Source organism: Manis pentadactyla, chromosome 12 (assembly GCF_030020395.1).
Source record: "Manis pentadactyla isolate mManPen7 chromosome 12, mManPen7.hap1, whole genome shotgun sequence".
NCBI classification, from domain to species: Eukaryota; Metazoa; Chordata; class Mammalia; order Pholidota; family Manidae; genus Manis; species Manis pentadactyla.
In genome coordinates, this window is record NC_080030.1 from 81,541,254 (window position 1) to 81,560,087 (window position 18,834).

Sequence of the window (18,834 nt, forward strand, 5' to 3'; positions counted from 1 at the left end):
GGCAGGCAGGAGGCATGGCCGGCTGTGTGCTCTTTGCCCACGGACTCACCGTGCAGGTGTGGATCCGTAGGATTGTTTCCACAGCCTTCCTTGGGACAGTAGACTCAACCTCTTCCAGCAAAGCTTTAGAGTACATAGTCATTAATAAGCAATGTTCATCTCATTGTAGTTTTTTATCTTTCTTCATTCTCTGCTACTAAATGAAAGTTAGTTAATAATACAGTGATTGAAAGCCAGACAGCAAGACAAATATTGAGATGTCACTGGTAGTGTCCATCTTACTTGAAATTGATCTTGATCTGGTTTAACTCTAAAATGACACTTTAAAATGTTTGGGTAAATGTAGCCACCATTGGTTTCTAGATAATCTTAAAATATGAGTGCCTTAATGCCCTGCTTTGCCTTGTTGGATACATGACTAAACCTAACAGTTTCTAGATTTTTTTCCTCTCGTTATTTTTTATTTTAATTAAGGAAAAGATCAACCTCAATAAACCAATCAAGAATAAGTGTTTTTCTCCATGTTGTATTTAAAAGGCATTTTAATTAAACTCGGTTGTATTTCTGGATTGGAATACTTCCCTAAAAAACGTTCTTCTCCTTAAGCTCTCTCAACTTAAAACACATTTTTAAATTACTTTTTATACTTTTACTGTTTTAAAGCTCAAACAGGACTATTGAAATTATAGTGAAGACTAACATATGGTTTGAAGTAAAGCATATTTTCAGGGGAAAAAAGGCTACTTTCTGTATAGCTTGCTTTATAGATTCCAGTACAATAGTGCTTTTAAATGTTGAGAATCAGACTTTTCAGTACTGAAAGACACTGTCTTTTAAGGCCACTTAGCCCAATTTTCAGTGCCCTCGTACAGTCTCCTAATAGAAGTGAGTTGTTTTCTCCCGTGAATTATGGGCTTCTTGAGGGTTCTTCACTGTGGTTGCATGTGAGGCTTAGTCCCCTTCCTGCATATTGGAGCTGTGACATATCTGTAATTGAATAGAAGGTAGTCAAGACCCTAGTATTTTTGCAATTTTAGAATTTTATCTTATAATCTCTACAGCTTTATTTTCTCAGCTTCACCAAAGAATCTCTTTATGCTATACTAGCTGGCTTGCCCAGAATTGCTCAGAAGTATTACTAATCACCATGTATGGATCCCTGCTGGTGCTCGCCCTCAAACATGTTGCCTAGAGTTGCCTTGTGAGATGTAACTTGATTCAAATCAATCCTTGGAATTCTTAGCGCCTGGCCTTGTGACTTTCAATATGGAAGTCATTGCTTTGATTTCTTTTTATTCACTGTCATAATGGATGTGCTTGGCAGTTACATGGGGCCCATATTATATCATAGTTTTTGCTGTCTTGAAAAATGACTTGTGCTTTGGTGTGTCCACTACTAGGGCCTTTCAAAGTTGATTTCATGTCTGCTATGTAAATATGACCATTCCAAACATACTCTCCATATTTGGTGACAATTTGTCAAATTGTATGATGTGATAACAGAGAAAGACTCAGAAACCTTTTTTTAAAAAATACAGATAAGGAGCTTATACTTACTTGGCCAATAAAGATCCTTTCATCCACTAAATACCTACTTTGTTTATTACGTAGATGAATAAAACAGTCTCTGTTTTTGAGGCCCACACTAGCCAGTGGTGGAAACAAATGCACATACTGATAACTAAAATATAACTCAGAATATCATAAATAGTCCTACTAAATATAAAAACAAGGTTTATGGAAATTCAGGGAGAGACAGTTACCCAGGAGTGTGGCATTGGAGAAGGGGGAGCCGCATGTTGGGCAGATATGCACTTTGAGTGGTGACTGAAATGCTGCCGGCCGGGAGGTGCGGGAGGGTGGCGCAGGCACAGAAGGAACAAGCAGAGACTGAGAGTGCCGGCATTCGAGGGCTAGACTGCTGTGTGAGTGCGACGCCACTTCTCAGGGAGAGCCAGGCGTGGGTGGAACAGGACGATGGGTTCAGGTAGTCGGGGGCTTGACCGCTGCCCCGATTGGCCCTCACAACTCCTGTGCCATTCCTGTGCCTTTGCCTGAATGTGTGTGTATACTCTGAAAGCTGCCAGTTTGGGTTTGACTCCCAGCTGGACTGCTCATAGTCATCTGACAGTCATTATCTAGGTGTCCTCCAGCCAGTTCCTAAGCTTTAATGCACTTCTAAAAGGGAATAAATAGTAATAATTATACATCTGAAGTGCTTAGCACAGTGACTATATATACTAAGTTCTAAAAAGTATTTATTATTTTCAGTAGCATTTCTTACAGAGCTACTTCTAAGAATTCAGTCTCCATAATATTTTTCAAGTTGGATTACACTTAAGCAGTATTTCTGCTTTTCCTGTTCAGTGAGTGAGACAGAATGCTAGGGGATCAACTCTCACTTTGAAAACTAGTGAATACAGGAAAGAAAAATCAAGCACTTACTCTGCCTTTTCTGTGTGAGCTATACTTCTGGGTAACCACATAAAAAATGAGCAGAAATTTTCTTTATAGAATTCCTCAATTGATAAATGAAGAAAGAATGGTAGAAATAGACTATCACTGACTTCAGTCCCTACTGACTTAGTGGATCTGTAAGTAGGTCGTCGGTGGTTGGTGGCAGTCGTAAAGAGAGACAAACAGGTATGTGCCTCTGATGGACGAATGCTACCTATGAAGTAGTTTTGTCAGAAAGAGTTGAACATGTATCTGATAGAGCTTCTAGATCCAATTATTATGGGAAATAAGAGGACATAAGAATATATTGTTTAAGTATACCACAAAGATGGAGCATAATAAGGACTGTAGGAAACTCAACACATAAAAATCTGATTTTGTCAAGTAATTTGCAGGACAAAAAGAAAGAGGGGACAGAGGGGGATCTTACAGATCAAAGGTACCTAAAAGACATACCAACCAGTCACAGTGAGTGGGCCTCAACTGAATCTTGATTCCAAACAAACTTTTAAAATTGATGGCACTTATGAGACATTTAAACATTATGTATTTGATGATATTAAGGAATTATTGTTAATTTTTTAAGAAGTGGGATTTGGAGGAAAGTACATATTAAATGGGTAAAATGAAGAAAATACTAAGATTATGATGGTAAACTTTGATCTTACCTCTTTACTACCTTTTCCCAGAGAAACATATGCTTTGTATTTGTATTTCAGGTTGCTGGACAATCTGAACTTTCCCAAAGATGTGATCCATAGTTTTACAGCATAATGAAGAGGCTATTGTCCTTTATTCAACTGTTTTATCTGAATTTGTGATTACTTAGGGTTTTTTAAGAGAACATTTTTGTCTATACCTAAAGGTTAACTAGAATCCAGGCTTCAGCTTTTTAAATGAAATAAAATGCTCCTTCAGTGTAGGTAACTTGTTGACTTTATTTTGTACCATAATTTATTTTACTACTGATCTGACCTGAAAAGTCAATCATGGCAACAAGTACATACAGGATTCTTTGTTATGAGTCCAAAGTTCCTTACCGTTTAAAGTGTATCAGTGTTCTACAGTGAGCTCTTGTGTTTTATGATATGATAAAGTAAATGATCATTTTGATCATGTTTTTATGCTGTAAAATCTCTAATTAGCAATACAGAGTAAATTTTACACTGCACTGTTAACTCAGGAAATGATCGTTTATGCCCTTGTTATTACTATTAAAACTGGGAATGTTATAACTTATTAAGTGATGCAAACATGTGTGTGTGTGTATGGCATTGATACAGAGTACAATAAAGATATACTTAAGTACTTTTTAATCCTTGTGGTAGAAATGTGTTTGAATGCAACAATATTGGGGCAGCGCCTAAGGGGAGTTTAAAAAGGCAACAATAAAAGATTCTGGAGATTTTCACATAAACAATTTTGGACTAGCTCTATTAGAGAGTTTAAGAGAACCTTGACAGCTATTTTACTTGTTAGCCAAAACCAGAGGTATCAGGAAAGGTAATGGAAGTATAGCATATGTTTCCATGGCCTAAAATGATCGTTTGGTGGTTTGGAATGGGTTAAATATTTTAATCCTTTTTGAGCCCATCTAGACAGACTGGGAAATGAGGAGCACTCTGTCCTGAGTGCCCCCTGCCTGGCTGGCTGCCTTCCCCACAGCTGGCAGTTCTGCAAGGAGCCCTCCTCAGCTTTGATACATGATCAGCTCACTCTCTCCCTGATTCTGTGTGCAACCTTCAAATACTTTCACAGATTAGGATTCAGCCAAAGGTATCAGAAAATGAGCTTTTTATGTGGAAACGTGAAAGCATTGGTGGTTACTGCATAAGGTAACTTAGATTTTTCAGTCTTCTTTAAGATAGCAGCAGCATTTTCACAGAAGTGGGGGTGGGGGCAGTCTAGATTGTCCATGTAAATTATTTTGTAAACAGCTAAATCTTCACTGAATTAATGACATTCCAGGAGGAATACAGTATTAGCGTTCCTCAAATCACAAATACCCAGCTTGTGATGCTGCCTCTGCAGTCAGCTCCCTGAGCACCACCTTCTTTCCTGGGCCTCCCTCCTCTGTGCCTGCTCCACTCACATCCTCTGACTCGGGGGAGTATGTTCCCAGCCCGGGCAAAATACCTTTGAAACTGAAATCAGTCAAAGGGAGAAATAAAGTGGGAGAAACCCATTTATTGCCTACAAGCAGTCATCCATTTCTGCTCGCTGTGTCTCTCACCAGCCAGCTGCAAAAAGGGACCCCACCCAACCCCTCTGGTCCAGATAGGCCCTCGCTCCCCCTTGGAATCACCTCTTGATGTGGAGATGGATTAATTCTCTCCACCCCTTGGAATCACCTATCGATACGGAGATGCACTAAGGCCAGGCGAGAGATTCTGGGAATACTGCGGTTTTACCCACACATCCTCACTTGCCAAGGCAGGAACTAGCTCTCCTGGCTGGCTGTGCTCCCTGGTGGCTAATGGAAACATTTACTAGTACTGCCCCCTGAACTACATCCTTTTTCACCTCTAAGAGAGAGAATAAACTTTCTGAGCACAGGTTTTTCATATAATTTATTAGTGATACATCAACACTGCCGTGGCAAATAGCTTTCTCCTCTTCTCATCCCTTTTTCTCTCTCCTCCAATCCTTTTCTAACTACCTCAAGCAAACAAAATATCCTGTTACTCTCTATAGGCATTTCTTCATTCCTCATATTTTAAAGCAAAAGAAAACCCAGAAGCATCTTTGAGAATATGTTAATAAGCATACTGGGAGTTATTAATAATTCCCAATTGCAGTCTCTAGTTGAGAATCAGCTGAGCTTCAATTTCCAGTTCCCATCGACCCATGGTCACCCCTGGATTCTCTACAGGCCTCTCAGACCCAGTATGTCCCAAACTAGCTTCCGCCACCGCCGTCTCTCCCTGGGTCTGTTCCTCCGGCGTGCTGTCCAATGCCCTGGTGCTCCCACCACCAGCCAGCCCTTCTAGAGCTGTTTTGACGCCAGCGTCTCCCTCTGCATTCGGACTTCATACCAGCTAGCCCTGCCCCGCTTCCCCTCGGCTGGATGAGCACAGCGGCCTGATCGTTGGTCTTCCTGTCACAGTCTTGATCTCACAGATTCATCATTCTCCATTCCGGTGTGTTCTAGAAGGCCTCAGAGAGAAAACCCCCTAAAAGAGCTTCAGGCCCTCCACTGAATACAGCCATATATGAGGGGCACAAAGGGGACAAAGGCTGTGACTATTAGGCAAAGAACTCAAGGACTTCTCCATCTGTATTTGCCATGAGGACAATGAATTACACTCAAAGCCACTTTTGCTTGTTAATTCAGCTTACATGCTTTTTTTAAAGAAGTGTTTACATATTCATTTTCTATTGCTGCCAGAACAAATTACCACAAACTTAGTGGCTTCAAACAACACCCATTTATTATCTCACAGCTCCATGGCTCAAAGGTCTGGGCCTTCCAGGACTCAGCTCCCCTGTGGAAGGCCTCACGACGTCAGGCCCACGCCATCGGCCAGGCTGGGCTCTCCACCAGCTGGGCTCGTTCAGCTCAGCGGCAGGATTCAGATGCTTGGGGTTGTAGGATCGAGTTCCCCGTTGTCTTGCTGGCTTGTCAGTGGCGGGCAGTCTCTGCACAGAGTTCCTCCTCATGCTGTCTATGCGGTATCCTCAGCATTGGTAGACCTAGCCCCTCTCCCGCTACGTCTTTCTTGCCCTAGCTGGAGAACGTTCACCACTCTTAAAGGCTCACATCCTTAAATTGGCCCCACCCAGATAATCTGGGATAATCTCCCAATCATAAAATCTGTAGCTTTACAGTGAGTGACAAAGCCCCCTTTACCATTTACTATAACATATTCAAAGGTTGCCGGCATTAGGGTGTTGACACCTTTGAAGGGGGCATTCTGCCTGCCACATTCTGTAAAGAGAACAGAAACCTGTCAGAGGAAAGGGACTTGTTTTGTCTGGACGTTGACCTGGGCCACCACGTCTCACCATTTGAATGTGATGGAACGTGAGAGCAGTGGGCGGGGCTTTGCTCCGTAGGCTCAGCTTCCTCTGCTGTGCAGCTGCTCTGCTGCGTAAACCGGTTCTAAAACTAGTCGGGGCTGCATTTGTTAATAGCTACAGACCCCCACCTTTGGGCGGATGAACCAGACCCTGGTGTACAGAATTTAGAATTGTAGCTAATAGGTTAAGAAGGAAAAGTGAAACCTCAGCCAGTGCCAGGCTCTTGGGCTCTTTCTGCTTTGGTTTTACTGTAAATCATCTTCACCCAGCATTGCCAGTTGGGCAGACCTCAGAGCAGCGTGCCAGAGTGATCCTTCCGAAATGAAGTGTGTTTTCTTTCCTGGTTAACATTCCCTGCTGCCGCCCCAGGTCCCCCTCACAGCGTGGAGGGGCTAGCTTGGGTGCAGCACACCACGATGGGGGCCCTGGTAAGGGTTCCGTGCGCGAGAGGCCAGCCGGGAACCCCTTAGCACGTGCTCCACCACCCTCTCGGCTCTTAGAGCGAGGGGTCACTCAGAGAGAGGCTGTTACTGTCCCCGTCCCCAGCGTTGGTGTCCAAGCCCCTTTGTGGACACATTGTTGCATTGTTCTCGGATGCCTAACAGGAGTGAGTTGGCTGAGCCGTATGATAACTGTATTTAACTTTTTTTAACCCTATTTTATTCTGTATATATTTCTAGGTCTAATGTAGGGAAATACACTAGTTGGATAATCATGCTTTTGAATATCCTATTTCAAACTTTTAAGAAAATGGCAGGTTTCTTTTTCCCAAACTAGTTGTACCATTTTACATTCCTACCAGCATTGTATGAGGCTGTTATTCCATGTCCTCACCAACCTGAATGATGACTCTTAAATTGCAGTGTGCAGTGGTGTCTTACTGTGGCTTTAACCTGCATCTAATGCCCAAGGATGATGAGCGCTTGACCATGAGCTTATTGGCTGTTGGTCTTCTGTAGGGGATCTGTTTAAATCTTTTGCTCATTTTTAAATCAGATTGTTTTTCTTCTTGTTACTGAATTGTAAGCATTCTTTATATATTCCATATACAAGTCCTTTATAGGATATGTTTTATGAATAGTCTATTGTGTGATAGCAAATCACACACATGCTTTCACTCACCTCTTTGAGTGAGGGCACTCACCTCTTTGTCCCCGGGTCCTTTCTCAGCTTTTCACTTCTTCCTGGAGGGAGCCCATCTCTGAAGACATTTCCCAAGGTCCTTTGGCTTCCATTTTTATTCGGCTAATGGGAAGCGCAGGTAGGAGATTGAAGAGAGAAGCCAGGGTCTTCTCCCCTTCCGTTCTGCTTCCCCTGGGGTTGCCAGGAGTGCTCTGTCTCCACGGTCCCAGCCCCTGTTGTGGCTGCTTTGTCCTTTCCTTGCTGATTTGCAAAGGCACGCCTGTCGCACACCAGCTTTTCATGTATGAATACATCGACGTCTGAGTCCTCTGTTGCATTCTCATGTCTCTTAGGCCTGTCTCTGTACTGCACTGCCCACTCTTCCAGTTTTAGGAGAGTCTGCTTGGCTGCTGGGATGAGGATCCTCACCCTCAAGTTCTGCAAGTTGTCATGTCTATTTTTAGTTCTTTGCTCTTTTATATAAATTTTAGGGCACAGTTGTCAAATTCCATGAGCAACGTATTTGGGACTGTGACTGAATTACACTGGTTTTACAGCTTATTTGGGGGGATTTAACATCTTTACGATATTTATTCTTCTTATCCTTGGCATTTACTTAGAACTTACCTAAGGTCTTACTTAGAACTTCTTTACTATCCTTCAGTAAAGTTTTATAATTTCCTTTATAAAGATATGCACACTTTCATTAGATTTATTTCTGGTACCTTATTTTTTTTGCTATTATATGTGGGCATGCTTTAAAATTATATGTATATTTTGTCATGTAGGAATGCAACTGATTTTTATATATTTGTCTTATGTCCAGTATACATTCTGGCTTCAGTTACTAATTCCAATAATCGGTCTATTTTTCTCTTGAGTTTTCTATTTAGTTAATGAATACTGTGAATGATTATGGTTTTGTTTCTTCCTTAAAAATTCTTTTATACCTGTAGTTTCCCTTTTCTTTCTTCTGTACTGAACACTGATCTTGATTCCACCCCAAACAATGAGTGGTAGAGGAAATTTTAAAGGAATACTTCAAATGCTTCACCATTAAATGGGATATTTACAGTAGTTCTACAAATTTTATCAGGTTAGGGAATTCCATTTTTTTCCCTAGTTTTCAAAGAGTTTTTGTTTTTAACTTTAATGATGTTTGTTTTACCAATAACATATATGTCTACAGTACATCAATCTACAATACTACAATTATTTTATATGTATCTACATTACATATGATTTTACTGTTCTGTTAAAACATTTTTAGGTCAAGGAAATCTAAGTTTGCAAAGAAATGTGTCTTTTAAATCAAAAAAAATTTTTAATGCTTTTTCTCCACCTACTGAGCTGATTTGCTATTTTTCTCTTTTAATCAGCTAATGTGACAACAGATAAAATATAGACATAGATAACAGTAATAGAGTTTTCTAAACTTAATGCATATTTAATATTCTCGGGATAAACCCAGTTGGGTCATATTGTTTTTTCTCTGCAGATTCATCAGCATGTTTATGATTTTTATTTTGAATGGGTCATATTGTTTTTTCTTTTTAAATCATCGAATTTTCTTTGCTAATATTTTATTTGGATTTTTTTTGTTACTGTTCATAAATGAGATTGGCGTGTTATTTTATTTTTTCATCATTCTAACCTGGTTTTAAAATCAAACTTACTTCACAGCAGGCAATACTTCATCCTTTTCAATTTTAAGGTAAAATTCCCACATGTCAGGAATCTGCTCCTTCAACAATATCGATCTCATTTTGTTACCCGTCTCTGATCCCATGGGCAGATTTCTATTTTCCTGATTCATTGTCTTTAATATTTTTAAGTCCATTTGAGATTTTCTTAGTCCATTTGGGCTGCTAAAACAAAATACCACAGACTGGGTGGCTTATAAGCAACAGAAATTTATTGCTCACAGCTCTGGAAGCTGTATTGTCTTATTTTTGGTATTGCTCCACATCTGTAGTTAAGGCCATTTTCTCATTAGTTTTGCTCTTACCTTTATTATTTAATAACTGGTTGCTTTGCTATGATTCCTTTTCTTCCTGGGACTAGGGAGAGGAGCTTGAGAGAAGGAAGAACAAAATATACTATTCCTGAAATGAAATTAAGCCAAGAAAAACTGAGGCTGGCATTTCCTCTGAGAAGCTGCTCTTTGAAGGAAAAGTCTTGAAACCCTTCTTCTGAGTTATTTGGAAAGCCCTAGAGCATATGTTCTAGGGGAACATTTTTAGAGAATGGTAATGTTTTATTGCATAACAAATTTCAATGCAATTTTAGAGGCAAAAGGAAAATGACTTTTCTTTATATGATGTGATTCATTACAGAGTTCATAAGTGCTGCATTACAGCATGGCAGGCAAGGGAGAAGAAAGTAAGAAAGCAATGACTATATAATTCATTTTTAAGTCATAGTCCACAGGCTGAGCTCTTTTAATATCTGGCATTTTGACTGCCTGATAACCCCCTACCTGTGCACGTATAGCCAAGATGCACACAAATGGCAGGTTTTCCCTACCTCCAGCATCTGCAAGCACTCAAGTGCTATGGAAGTATTAGGAAGTTTATTCATGCATGTCTTTACTGTCACCCACCAATTTGGTCCCTTTTGGTAACTCAGAATTTCTGATGTCCTCTGGGCCCACTTTGAGCTGATACTTCCATCCCTCAGTATAATGGATTTTTTATTATAATCAAGAAGCTCCTAATTTAATGTGTACACATAACTAAGGCAACAAGTTGCATTACAGTAAATGCCTCATTAGAAATATGCAAAGGATGCTATGAGATGGAGAGACAGAATCCCTCCCCACCCTCAGAGTTACAGAATCATAACAAGATTCCTGGACAAAACGCCGAAGCTCAGGTTATCCAGTAGATGGGCTTGCTTTGAGAATGGGCGAGGACAGGTAAGAGGAGTCAAGGGCAGAGGGGTGAAGGGATCGGTAGGGCCACATAAAGGGTGAGGCCATGTGCCTGGAGGTGTCAGGATTCCTGTCCGCTGAAACACTCCAGGAATGAGAAAGGCGGCAGGACGTGGGGGTGGTAAGTGGTGAAGCAGTTCTTAGTTGGAATGAGCTGGTGCCTTCCAGCGCAGAAGATGCATGCTGACTCTCAGACCTCACCGACGGGACAGGAGTGCCGCCTCACGCAAGCAGAGCCGCTCCAAGAATGAACCATCTGTGCTCTCTTCGGCAGCACATATACTAAAATTGGAACGATACAGAGAAGATTAGCATGGCCCCTGCGCAAGGATGACATGCAAATTCATGAAGCGTTCCATATTTTTTAAAAGAAAAAAAAAAGAATGAGCCATCTGCTCCCATCACACCTGTGGTGCAGGCGCTCTTAATGATTGATTTGTATACAAGGTCTCTCCTTACCCAGAGCAAGCGCACCGCTGACCTTTTCTCCCACCTTGTCATTTCTAGAAAGGTGGTAGAAAGTTGGGACCTATGCTGATCTAATCAGGAAAAGTCTGGCCTTAGAATCTGAAGGCCAGACAGAGGCCATGCTGGCCGACCCCACCACGTGCTTGGGCGCAGCGAATAGGGAACCTGAATATGCTAAGAGAAGGTTCTATTCAAAAAATAACTTCAAAGGTATACTATTGGAAATATAAAAACAATGTCAGAATTTCGTACACTTATACATCAGTTTATGCAAGGGCGGTAAATTAGGACCAACTCCCCAATCCACTACTTCTGGGACAGAGGGGCTGCATAGGCAGCCCACGGCAGGCCTGCTCACAGGGGCACCCTGGGATACGAGCGAGTGTTCCGAAGCATTCTCACAGACAACATCTCATTTATCCCTCACTAAACCCTATGCACTGTGTAGTATTGAGACAGGGACCGTGGGTGTAGTCAGAGTATGATGAGGGCCTCCAGGAAAAGCAGGGTGGAATATTTACAGTCAGAGCAATATAACAATGGGCAAAGAAGTCCCCATTGAAACTCTGTTAAGCATTATGCAAAGTCAAAGTTACACTAATTCTCTAGGGAAAGATACCTAAGAATATAGACATCTTCAGTGAGATCAGTTAAAGGTCAAAAGGCCAGGAGCAACTTGGCCTAGAATGTTGACTGTTCTGCAAGGGTATCAGCATAACCCGGGACTCCACTGTCAGCCCTAACAATCAGACTATGACCCAGCCCATCTTGAGGACAGGGCAGGTGATGCAAGTCCACACCCCTAAGTTTTTTCATGTTCTCGAAAAATCCTCAACTGCCTATAAAACCCCCTAGACAACGCACCACTATGGGCTCTCTTGTTCCCTCCTGGCGTGAGCCAGGAGCTCTATTCTCTCACTTTATTTCTAAATAAAAGCCTGTACCTTGCTCTCCTACCTTGAGTATTTGTGAAGCTCATTCTTCGGCTCCACAAACAAGAACGCCGGCATCAGTATTGAGAGTTATCATCTTGCAGATGGGGAATAAATGCTAGGGCAAGTACATAATCAAGTTCCTCAGCTGGTGTTGCATGCAGAACTCATACACAGACTTTTGGACTCCTGAGCCCACACTCCTTTCCCACCCAAAACCGCGGCCTTGGGCAACTCTCACAGACCCCGCTTAGCCTCTGCTGTGGGCCCCTGTAGGTGGGGCAGAAAGTCTAGTGCTCCAAGGTCTGACGCACCTAGCGGGGCCTTGGGCAGGAGGAAGCTCCGTGTGAATCCACAGTCAGCCGCTGGAAGGCTCAGGCCAAGCCAATAAACTGAACTTCGGCCAAGGCCAGAGGCAAGGCGACTGGAATGTACAGGTGGGGAGGAAGTGGCCCCAGATGGCTGAGAGAAGGAGGAGGGAGCGGGGAGAGTCACAGCAGGACTTTGCTTTTTTTACCTACATGTAAAGTTTATTCCAATGCTGCTTGTGGAGAAAGTGAAGGTTCCCGTGGCCAGGATTCTCACCTGGCCCTGGTTGGCTAGCTCACTGCACACGTGTGGGCAGTATGTCGTATTGACTCTATATGAAGAGCCCTGCCCAGGGCTCTGGGTGACACAGCTGCAGGAGAGCAGAGCCTGGAGGGGCAGCAGCAGCAAGGACAGAGGCTGAGATGGCTGCCGGGCAGTGAGGCCCGGAGGCAGAGGCCGGTTCGCTGTGTGCAGAGCCACTCTGAATGGACAGGATGCTAGTGATTGACCCGCCGCCATGGGAATAAAGTTGGGTATAAACTCACCCCAAGAACGTTCTGTTGTCATTCCTCAGTCTCACTGAATGCATAGTGAACTTGTCCGGGGTTGAAACCCCTTGCAAGACACTGCTCAATGACCTTGAGAAAATTGTTCCACTTCCCTATTTCTCTAACTCCAGCTTTTCTACTTCCTTATTTGTGTTCTGTGAGGAGGTAGAAATGGCCCTTGTCCTCCAGGTGCTATCGAGAAGGGAGATCATGACTATAAAGGTTTCTGAATAAGGTAGAATGTTAAAAAAAAAAAAAAAAGGTTTTACTAAACCTATGCTTTAAAAAACACAAAGGGAGATATTTTAGATTATGAATATCAAAGAGTATTTTTTAATGGATTTGGCATGGGAGCTGGCCTTCGTCAAGCATAGGGTTTGATGGGCAGGGTCCAGGGGCAGACTGGGCAGCAAATACAAGAGCTTATAAGGGTCAGGTGTGCAGTTTGGCTGCATGTGGGCAGGTGAGTGATGGCAGGTGAAGTCTGTGGCCAGTCACGGAAGGTCTTATGTGTCAGAATAAGGAGGTTCTACGTGACTTTAAGGGCAGTGGAGACTGTTTCCCAGCAGGAAAATGGCATGATGAGAGGATAATTAGTCTGTGATGCTTTTCATATAAGAACCAATGATTGAAGATTAAGGCAGGCAATCAATGCATTAAAAAACTAAGTTTGCTCAACTATAGTGCCCAGTTGTTTGGTCCAGCATTGCTCTAGATGTTCCTATGCAAGTATTTTTAAGATACAATTTTTCAAAATTGAAATATAGTTGATATACTACATTATATTGGTTTGAGGTGTACAATAGGAATTTGACAGTTATATACATTCCTAAATGCTCACCATGATAAGTATAGTTACCATCTGTTGACATGCAAATATATAATAATATTATTGACTATGTTCCCTATGCTATACTTTTATCCCCCTAATTTATTAATTGGAAATTTGTGTCTCTTTATCTCCTTTACCTATTTCCCCCATCCTTCCATCCCCCTTCCCCATGGGGAAGTTCTGTTGGTATTTGAGCTGGACTTTGTCAAGCATAACCAGTCTGTTCTGCGTTTCTGAGTCTATTTCTGTTTTGTTTGTTTTTTCATTTGTTTCATTTTTTAGATTCTACATATAAATGAAATCATGTGGCATTTGTCTTTTTCTGTATGACTTATTTCACTTTGCATAGATACCCTCTAGGTCCATCCATGTTGTTGCAAATGGCAAGATTTCGTTCTTTTTTTATGGCTCAGTAGTAGTCCACTTTATATATATAGGTACCTCACTGTCTTTATTCATTCATCTACTCATGGACACTTAGATTGCTTCCATATTTTGGCTAGTGTTAATAATGCTGTGATAAGTGTAGTAGGAAAATACTTATCTTTTTGAATTAGTGCTTTTGTTTTCTTTGGGTAAATTCCCAGAAGAGGAATTACTGGTCACATAGTATTTCTATTTTCAGTTGTTTAGGAAGCCTTCATACTGCTTCCACAGTGGCTGCACCAATTTACATTCCCACCAACAGTGTACAAGGGTTCCCTTTTCTCTGTTTTTAGAGATGTGATTAATTAGCAGGTTTTAAGAAATGCAGTAGACTTTAAGTAGTTCAGATTACCCACTATGATGTGGGTGAGCCTCCTCCAATCAGCTGAAGACTTTAAGAATAAAGACTAAGATTTATTGAGGAAGAAGGAATTCTGCCCCACACTACAAAATAGAAAACCTGCCTTAGTTTCCAGCATGCTGGCTTGCCCTACAAGTTTTGGACTCAAGACTGTAACATCCACCAAACTGAATTTCTAGCTCGCCCCACTGATTTTAGATTTACCAGCTCCTACAATAATGTTAGCAAAGGCAGTCTCATGTGTACAGTCTTTCAGCCACTGCTTGGCTGAGTAAGAACAGGTCTTAAGCCTTAGAGATAGGCAGCCCATACAGCCTGTGCTGGGCTTATCACCTTGTGTGGGAATGTCTTTCCCTGTTTTATACTTGGTGAGCGTTCTCTTGTTCTGTTTAAAGTGTGTATGTCACAAATGGCAAGATTTCATTCTTTTTTATGGCTGAGTAGTATTCTACTTTATATATGCAAGTACCTCATTTTCTTTATTCATTCATCTCCTCATGGACACAAGTAGATGTGTCTTTCTCAGACAGAGAAAGACAAATACCACATGATTTCATTTATATGTGGAATCTAAAAAAATGAAACAAATGAAAAAACAAACAAAACAGAAATAGAAACGCAGAACAAACTGGTTATGCTTGACAACACAGGCATGCACCAGCTTTCAGTATTTCAAACTCCACAGGGGAGGGGTCAGTGAAAGATGCTCCTAGGCCAACTGCTCTGTATTGGCTGTGGAGGTGGACCTACTAGCTGTAAGGAACACTGCATGCTGGCAGAATTAATCTTGTTCTGGCTCTTCTCTGTGTGAGTAAAGACTTGTTCCATCAGTGTTTGAGTGCATTGTGCTTTCTTGTTCACGCCAATAAAGGGTTTGGAGTCCTCCCCAAGGATTGGTAACTAAAGCACAGTACTGTGTCTGTATCTGTATCTATATATGTGTCTTTCTCTATATATGTCTATATAGAGATCTATCTATCCTCTATCTAATAAGTACCTAGCTATCTTTCTGTCTCCTGTCGGTTCTGTTTCTCTGGAGAGCCCTAATACCTACCCCAACTATTACCCCAAGTATTTTGAGATGGCTAAGCAGTCACATTCAGTACAAACTGGCTTTATATTTTGTAGATTTAAATAATTTTTAGAGCAATGACTGTACCTTCATCAAATTTTTGAGTGTCTCCTTTATTTCCTTCAATCCATTGTGCACTGTCCCCAGGTCTCTCTCCTCTGCTGATCCTTTCAGAAAATACATGAAAATGATAGAAATGATGGCTTCAGCAGAGACTGCTCTCTGGAATCTGGAAATAAGATTCAGTCTGCAATTGACACGAGTAAACATGAAGACAGCCTACACTGCTACTCATTTTGCCTTAGGCCTTAGGTCTCATCTGTTTGTAAGAATGAGGTGGCACCCCTGAAGGAAACAGGAAGATGTAGAATATAGAGTACATGTAATTAAACCAGGATAAGCTGAAATATTGGAAGCTGTGAGAAGAAGGTTACAGAAAGTTTTGGTGACTATGACAAGGGGGAGAGGCAGAGAAGGAGATGGAACATTGTTTCTCCAGGGCAAACAAATCAGGGCCCTGGTGAGAATTAATCCAGGCTTCCCAAATGGCACTGGTCATCACTACACACACTCTCTGAGATTTCCCCATGAGCTGGAAGATGTACTTCCTCTTCTTGGAGCCCAAGACAGGGTTGGACCAGATCTCTAAGTTCCTTCCCAGTTACGGCTTTCTATGACTCTGTCTATAACTACCTGGTATAGAGTCCTGAGACCAAAATATCTCAGAACGACTAATCTAAAGTAAACCCTAGTTTATCCAATTCACTTAATTAATGCCTTAATTGAAATTACCTATTATAACCTTGTTTATTAAAAAGCTATGTTCTAATGAAATAAAATATAATGTATCCCTTTTCATAAAAGAATAATTGTTTAAACAATAATGTTGATTTAACATTTAAGTGTACAGTTCAAATAAAGGCCATATACAACAAACCCACAGCTAACATCATGCTCAATGGTGAAAAGCTAAAAGCTTTTCCTCTAAGATTAGAAACAAGTCAAGGATGTTTACTCTCACTATTTTTATTCAACATAGAACTGGAGGTCCCAGCCATGGCAATCAGACAAGATAGAGATAAAAGGCTTCCAAATTGGTAAGGTAGAAATTCAACTGTCACTATTTGCAGATCACATGATATTATATATAGAAAACCCTAAAGGTACTCCCCCAAAACTATTAGAAGTAATAACTGGATTCAGCAAAGTTGCAGGATACACAATTAATACACAGAAATCTGTTGCATTGCTATATACTAATGATGAACTAACAGAAAGAGAAAACAATTCCATTTATAATTGCATCAAAAAGAATAAAATACCTAGGAATAAACCTAACCAAGGAGGTGAAAGACCTACACCCTGAAACTACAAGACACTCTTGAGTTTTGAAATTAAAGAAGACACCAATAAATGGAAATACATCCCATGCTCATGGATAGGAAGACTTAATATTGTCAAAATGGCCATACTGCCCAAAGCAATTTACAGATTCAATGCAATCCCTATCAAAATTCCAACAGCATTTTTCAATGAACTAGAACAAATAGGTCTAAAATCCATATGGAACTGCAAAAGACCCCAAATGGCCAAAGCAATCAGGATAAAGAGGAACAAATCTGGGGGTATTATACTCCCTGGCCTTAAGCTATACTATAAGCTACAGTAATCAAAACAGTATGGTACTGACACAAGAACAGAACCATAGATCAATGGAGCAGAATAGAGAGCCCAGATATAAAACCATGCATATGTGGTCACTTAATATATGATAAAGGAGCCATGAATATGTAATAGGGAAAAGACAGTCTTTTCAATAACTGGTGTAGGAAAAACTGGACAGCTACATGCAAGAGAATGAAACTGGATTACTGTTTAACTCCATACACAAATGTAAATTCAAAATGGATCAAATAGCTAAATATAAGACATGAAACCATAAAACTCTTAGAAAAAAACATAGGCAAAAATCTCTTGGATATAAGCATGAGCTATTTTTTCTGGACACATTCTCCCTGGACAAGAGAAACAAAATAAGAAATGGGACTACATCAAACTAAAACGTTTCTGTACAGCAAAGGAAACCATCAACAGAACAAAAAGGCAGCCTACAGCACAGAATATATATTCATAAATGATTTATCCAATAAGGAGTTAAAATCCAAAATACATAAAGAACTCATATGACTCAACACCAAAAAATAAATAAATAATGTGATTAAAAAATGGGCAGAGGACGTGGACATTTTTCCAAAGAAGAAATTCAGATAGTCAACAGGCACATGAAAAGATGCTCTGGATCGCTAATCATCAGGGAAATGCAAATCAAAACCACACTGAGGTATCACCTCACATCAGTCAGAATGGCCACCATCCCAAAGGCAAGAAGTAACAAGTGTTGGTGAGGATGTGGAGAAATGGGAACCCTCCTACACTGTTAGTGGGGATTTAAATTGTTGCAGCCACTGTGGAAAGCAGTATGGAGGTTCCTCAAAAAACTAAAAACAGAGAATGGATAAAGAAAAGGTCATACATATACACAATGGAATATCATTCAGCCATAAAAAAGAAAGAAATCCTCCCATTTATAACAACATGGATGGACTGAGAGGGTATTATGCTAAGTGAAATAAGCCAGGTGGAGAAAGACATATACCATATGATTTCATGTATTTGTGGAATCTAAAAACAAAATAAAAAATGAACTGAGAAATGACTGGTGGTTACCATGGGGGAGGGACTGGGATGGGTCGGCGGGGGAGGGTGAGGAAGATAAAGGGGCACAAAAACTCTCAATCATAATATAAGTTGGTCACGGGGATGGTAGTACAGCATGGAGAATATAGCCAATTATTCTGTAACATCTTTCTATGTTGACAGATAGTAACCGTACTAGTTAGGCTAAAGATTTAATTATGTGGGTAATTGTTGAACCACTGTATTGTATACTTGAAATCAGTGTAAGATTGTATCAACTATACTTCAATAAATAAATGTATAGTTGAGTAGTATCTATGTTTTTTAATATTAATTTTAAATTGAAACATATATTTTTAACCTCCCATTACCTTTTCTGTATTTTTAATATCAGCTTAGCAATGGGGAAAAATGGACTGATTTGACCAAAACGGTTCGTGACTAGATTCCACATTAATGTGGAATTTATTAAATTGTCGTTGAACTGTGAGCAAACTTAATTCCTTTCTATCTTGCAATTTAAATTAGCCTTCATTTTTAAGCAAGTCTGAATATAAATTATTTACTAAGCTTCCCAAGAAGAGACTACTTTCAGATAGGGATAGTGTTAAATCTTAAATTTATTAGTGTGTAGTTTGTGGTTTATTGATATGTTTTC

The 18,834-nt window shown here is 40.6% G+C and overlaps 1 protein-coding gene and 1 non-coding gene across 4 annotated transcripts in view; both read left to right on the forward strand.

The window, feature by feature from the left end:
• Positions 1–3,773, forward strand: part of LOC118913774 (cytochrome b5 reductase 4) — a 94,134-nt gene extending 90,361 nt beyond the window's left edge. For all 3 annotated transcript variants that reach the window (XM_036888013.2, XM_036888011.2, XM_036888012.2), the window contains one exon: positions 3,177–3,773. In XM_036888013.2, the coding sequence (XP_036743908.1) occupies positions 3,177–3,231 (55 nt within the window). In that variant the 3' untranslated portion in view covers positions 3,232–3,773. The remainder of the gene's footprint in view (positions 1–3,176) is intronic.
• A 7,016-nt stretch (positions 3,774–10,789) lies between these two features.
• On the forward strand, positions 10,790–10,896 carry LOC118913789 (U6 spliceosomal RNA). Its single transcript, XR_005025338.2, has one exon. It is a non-coding gene; the product is annotated as a U6 spliceosomal RNA (small nuclear RNA).
• The last annotated feature ends 7,938 nt before the right edge of the window (positions 10,897–18,834 follow it).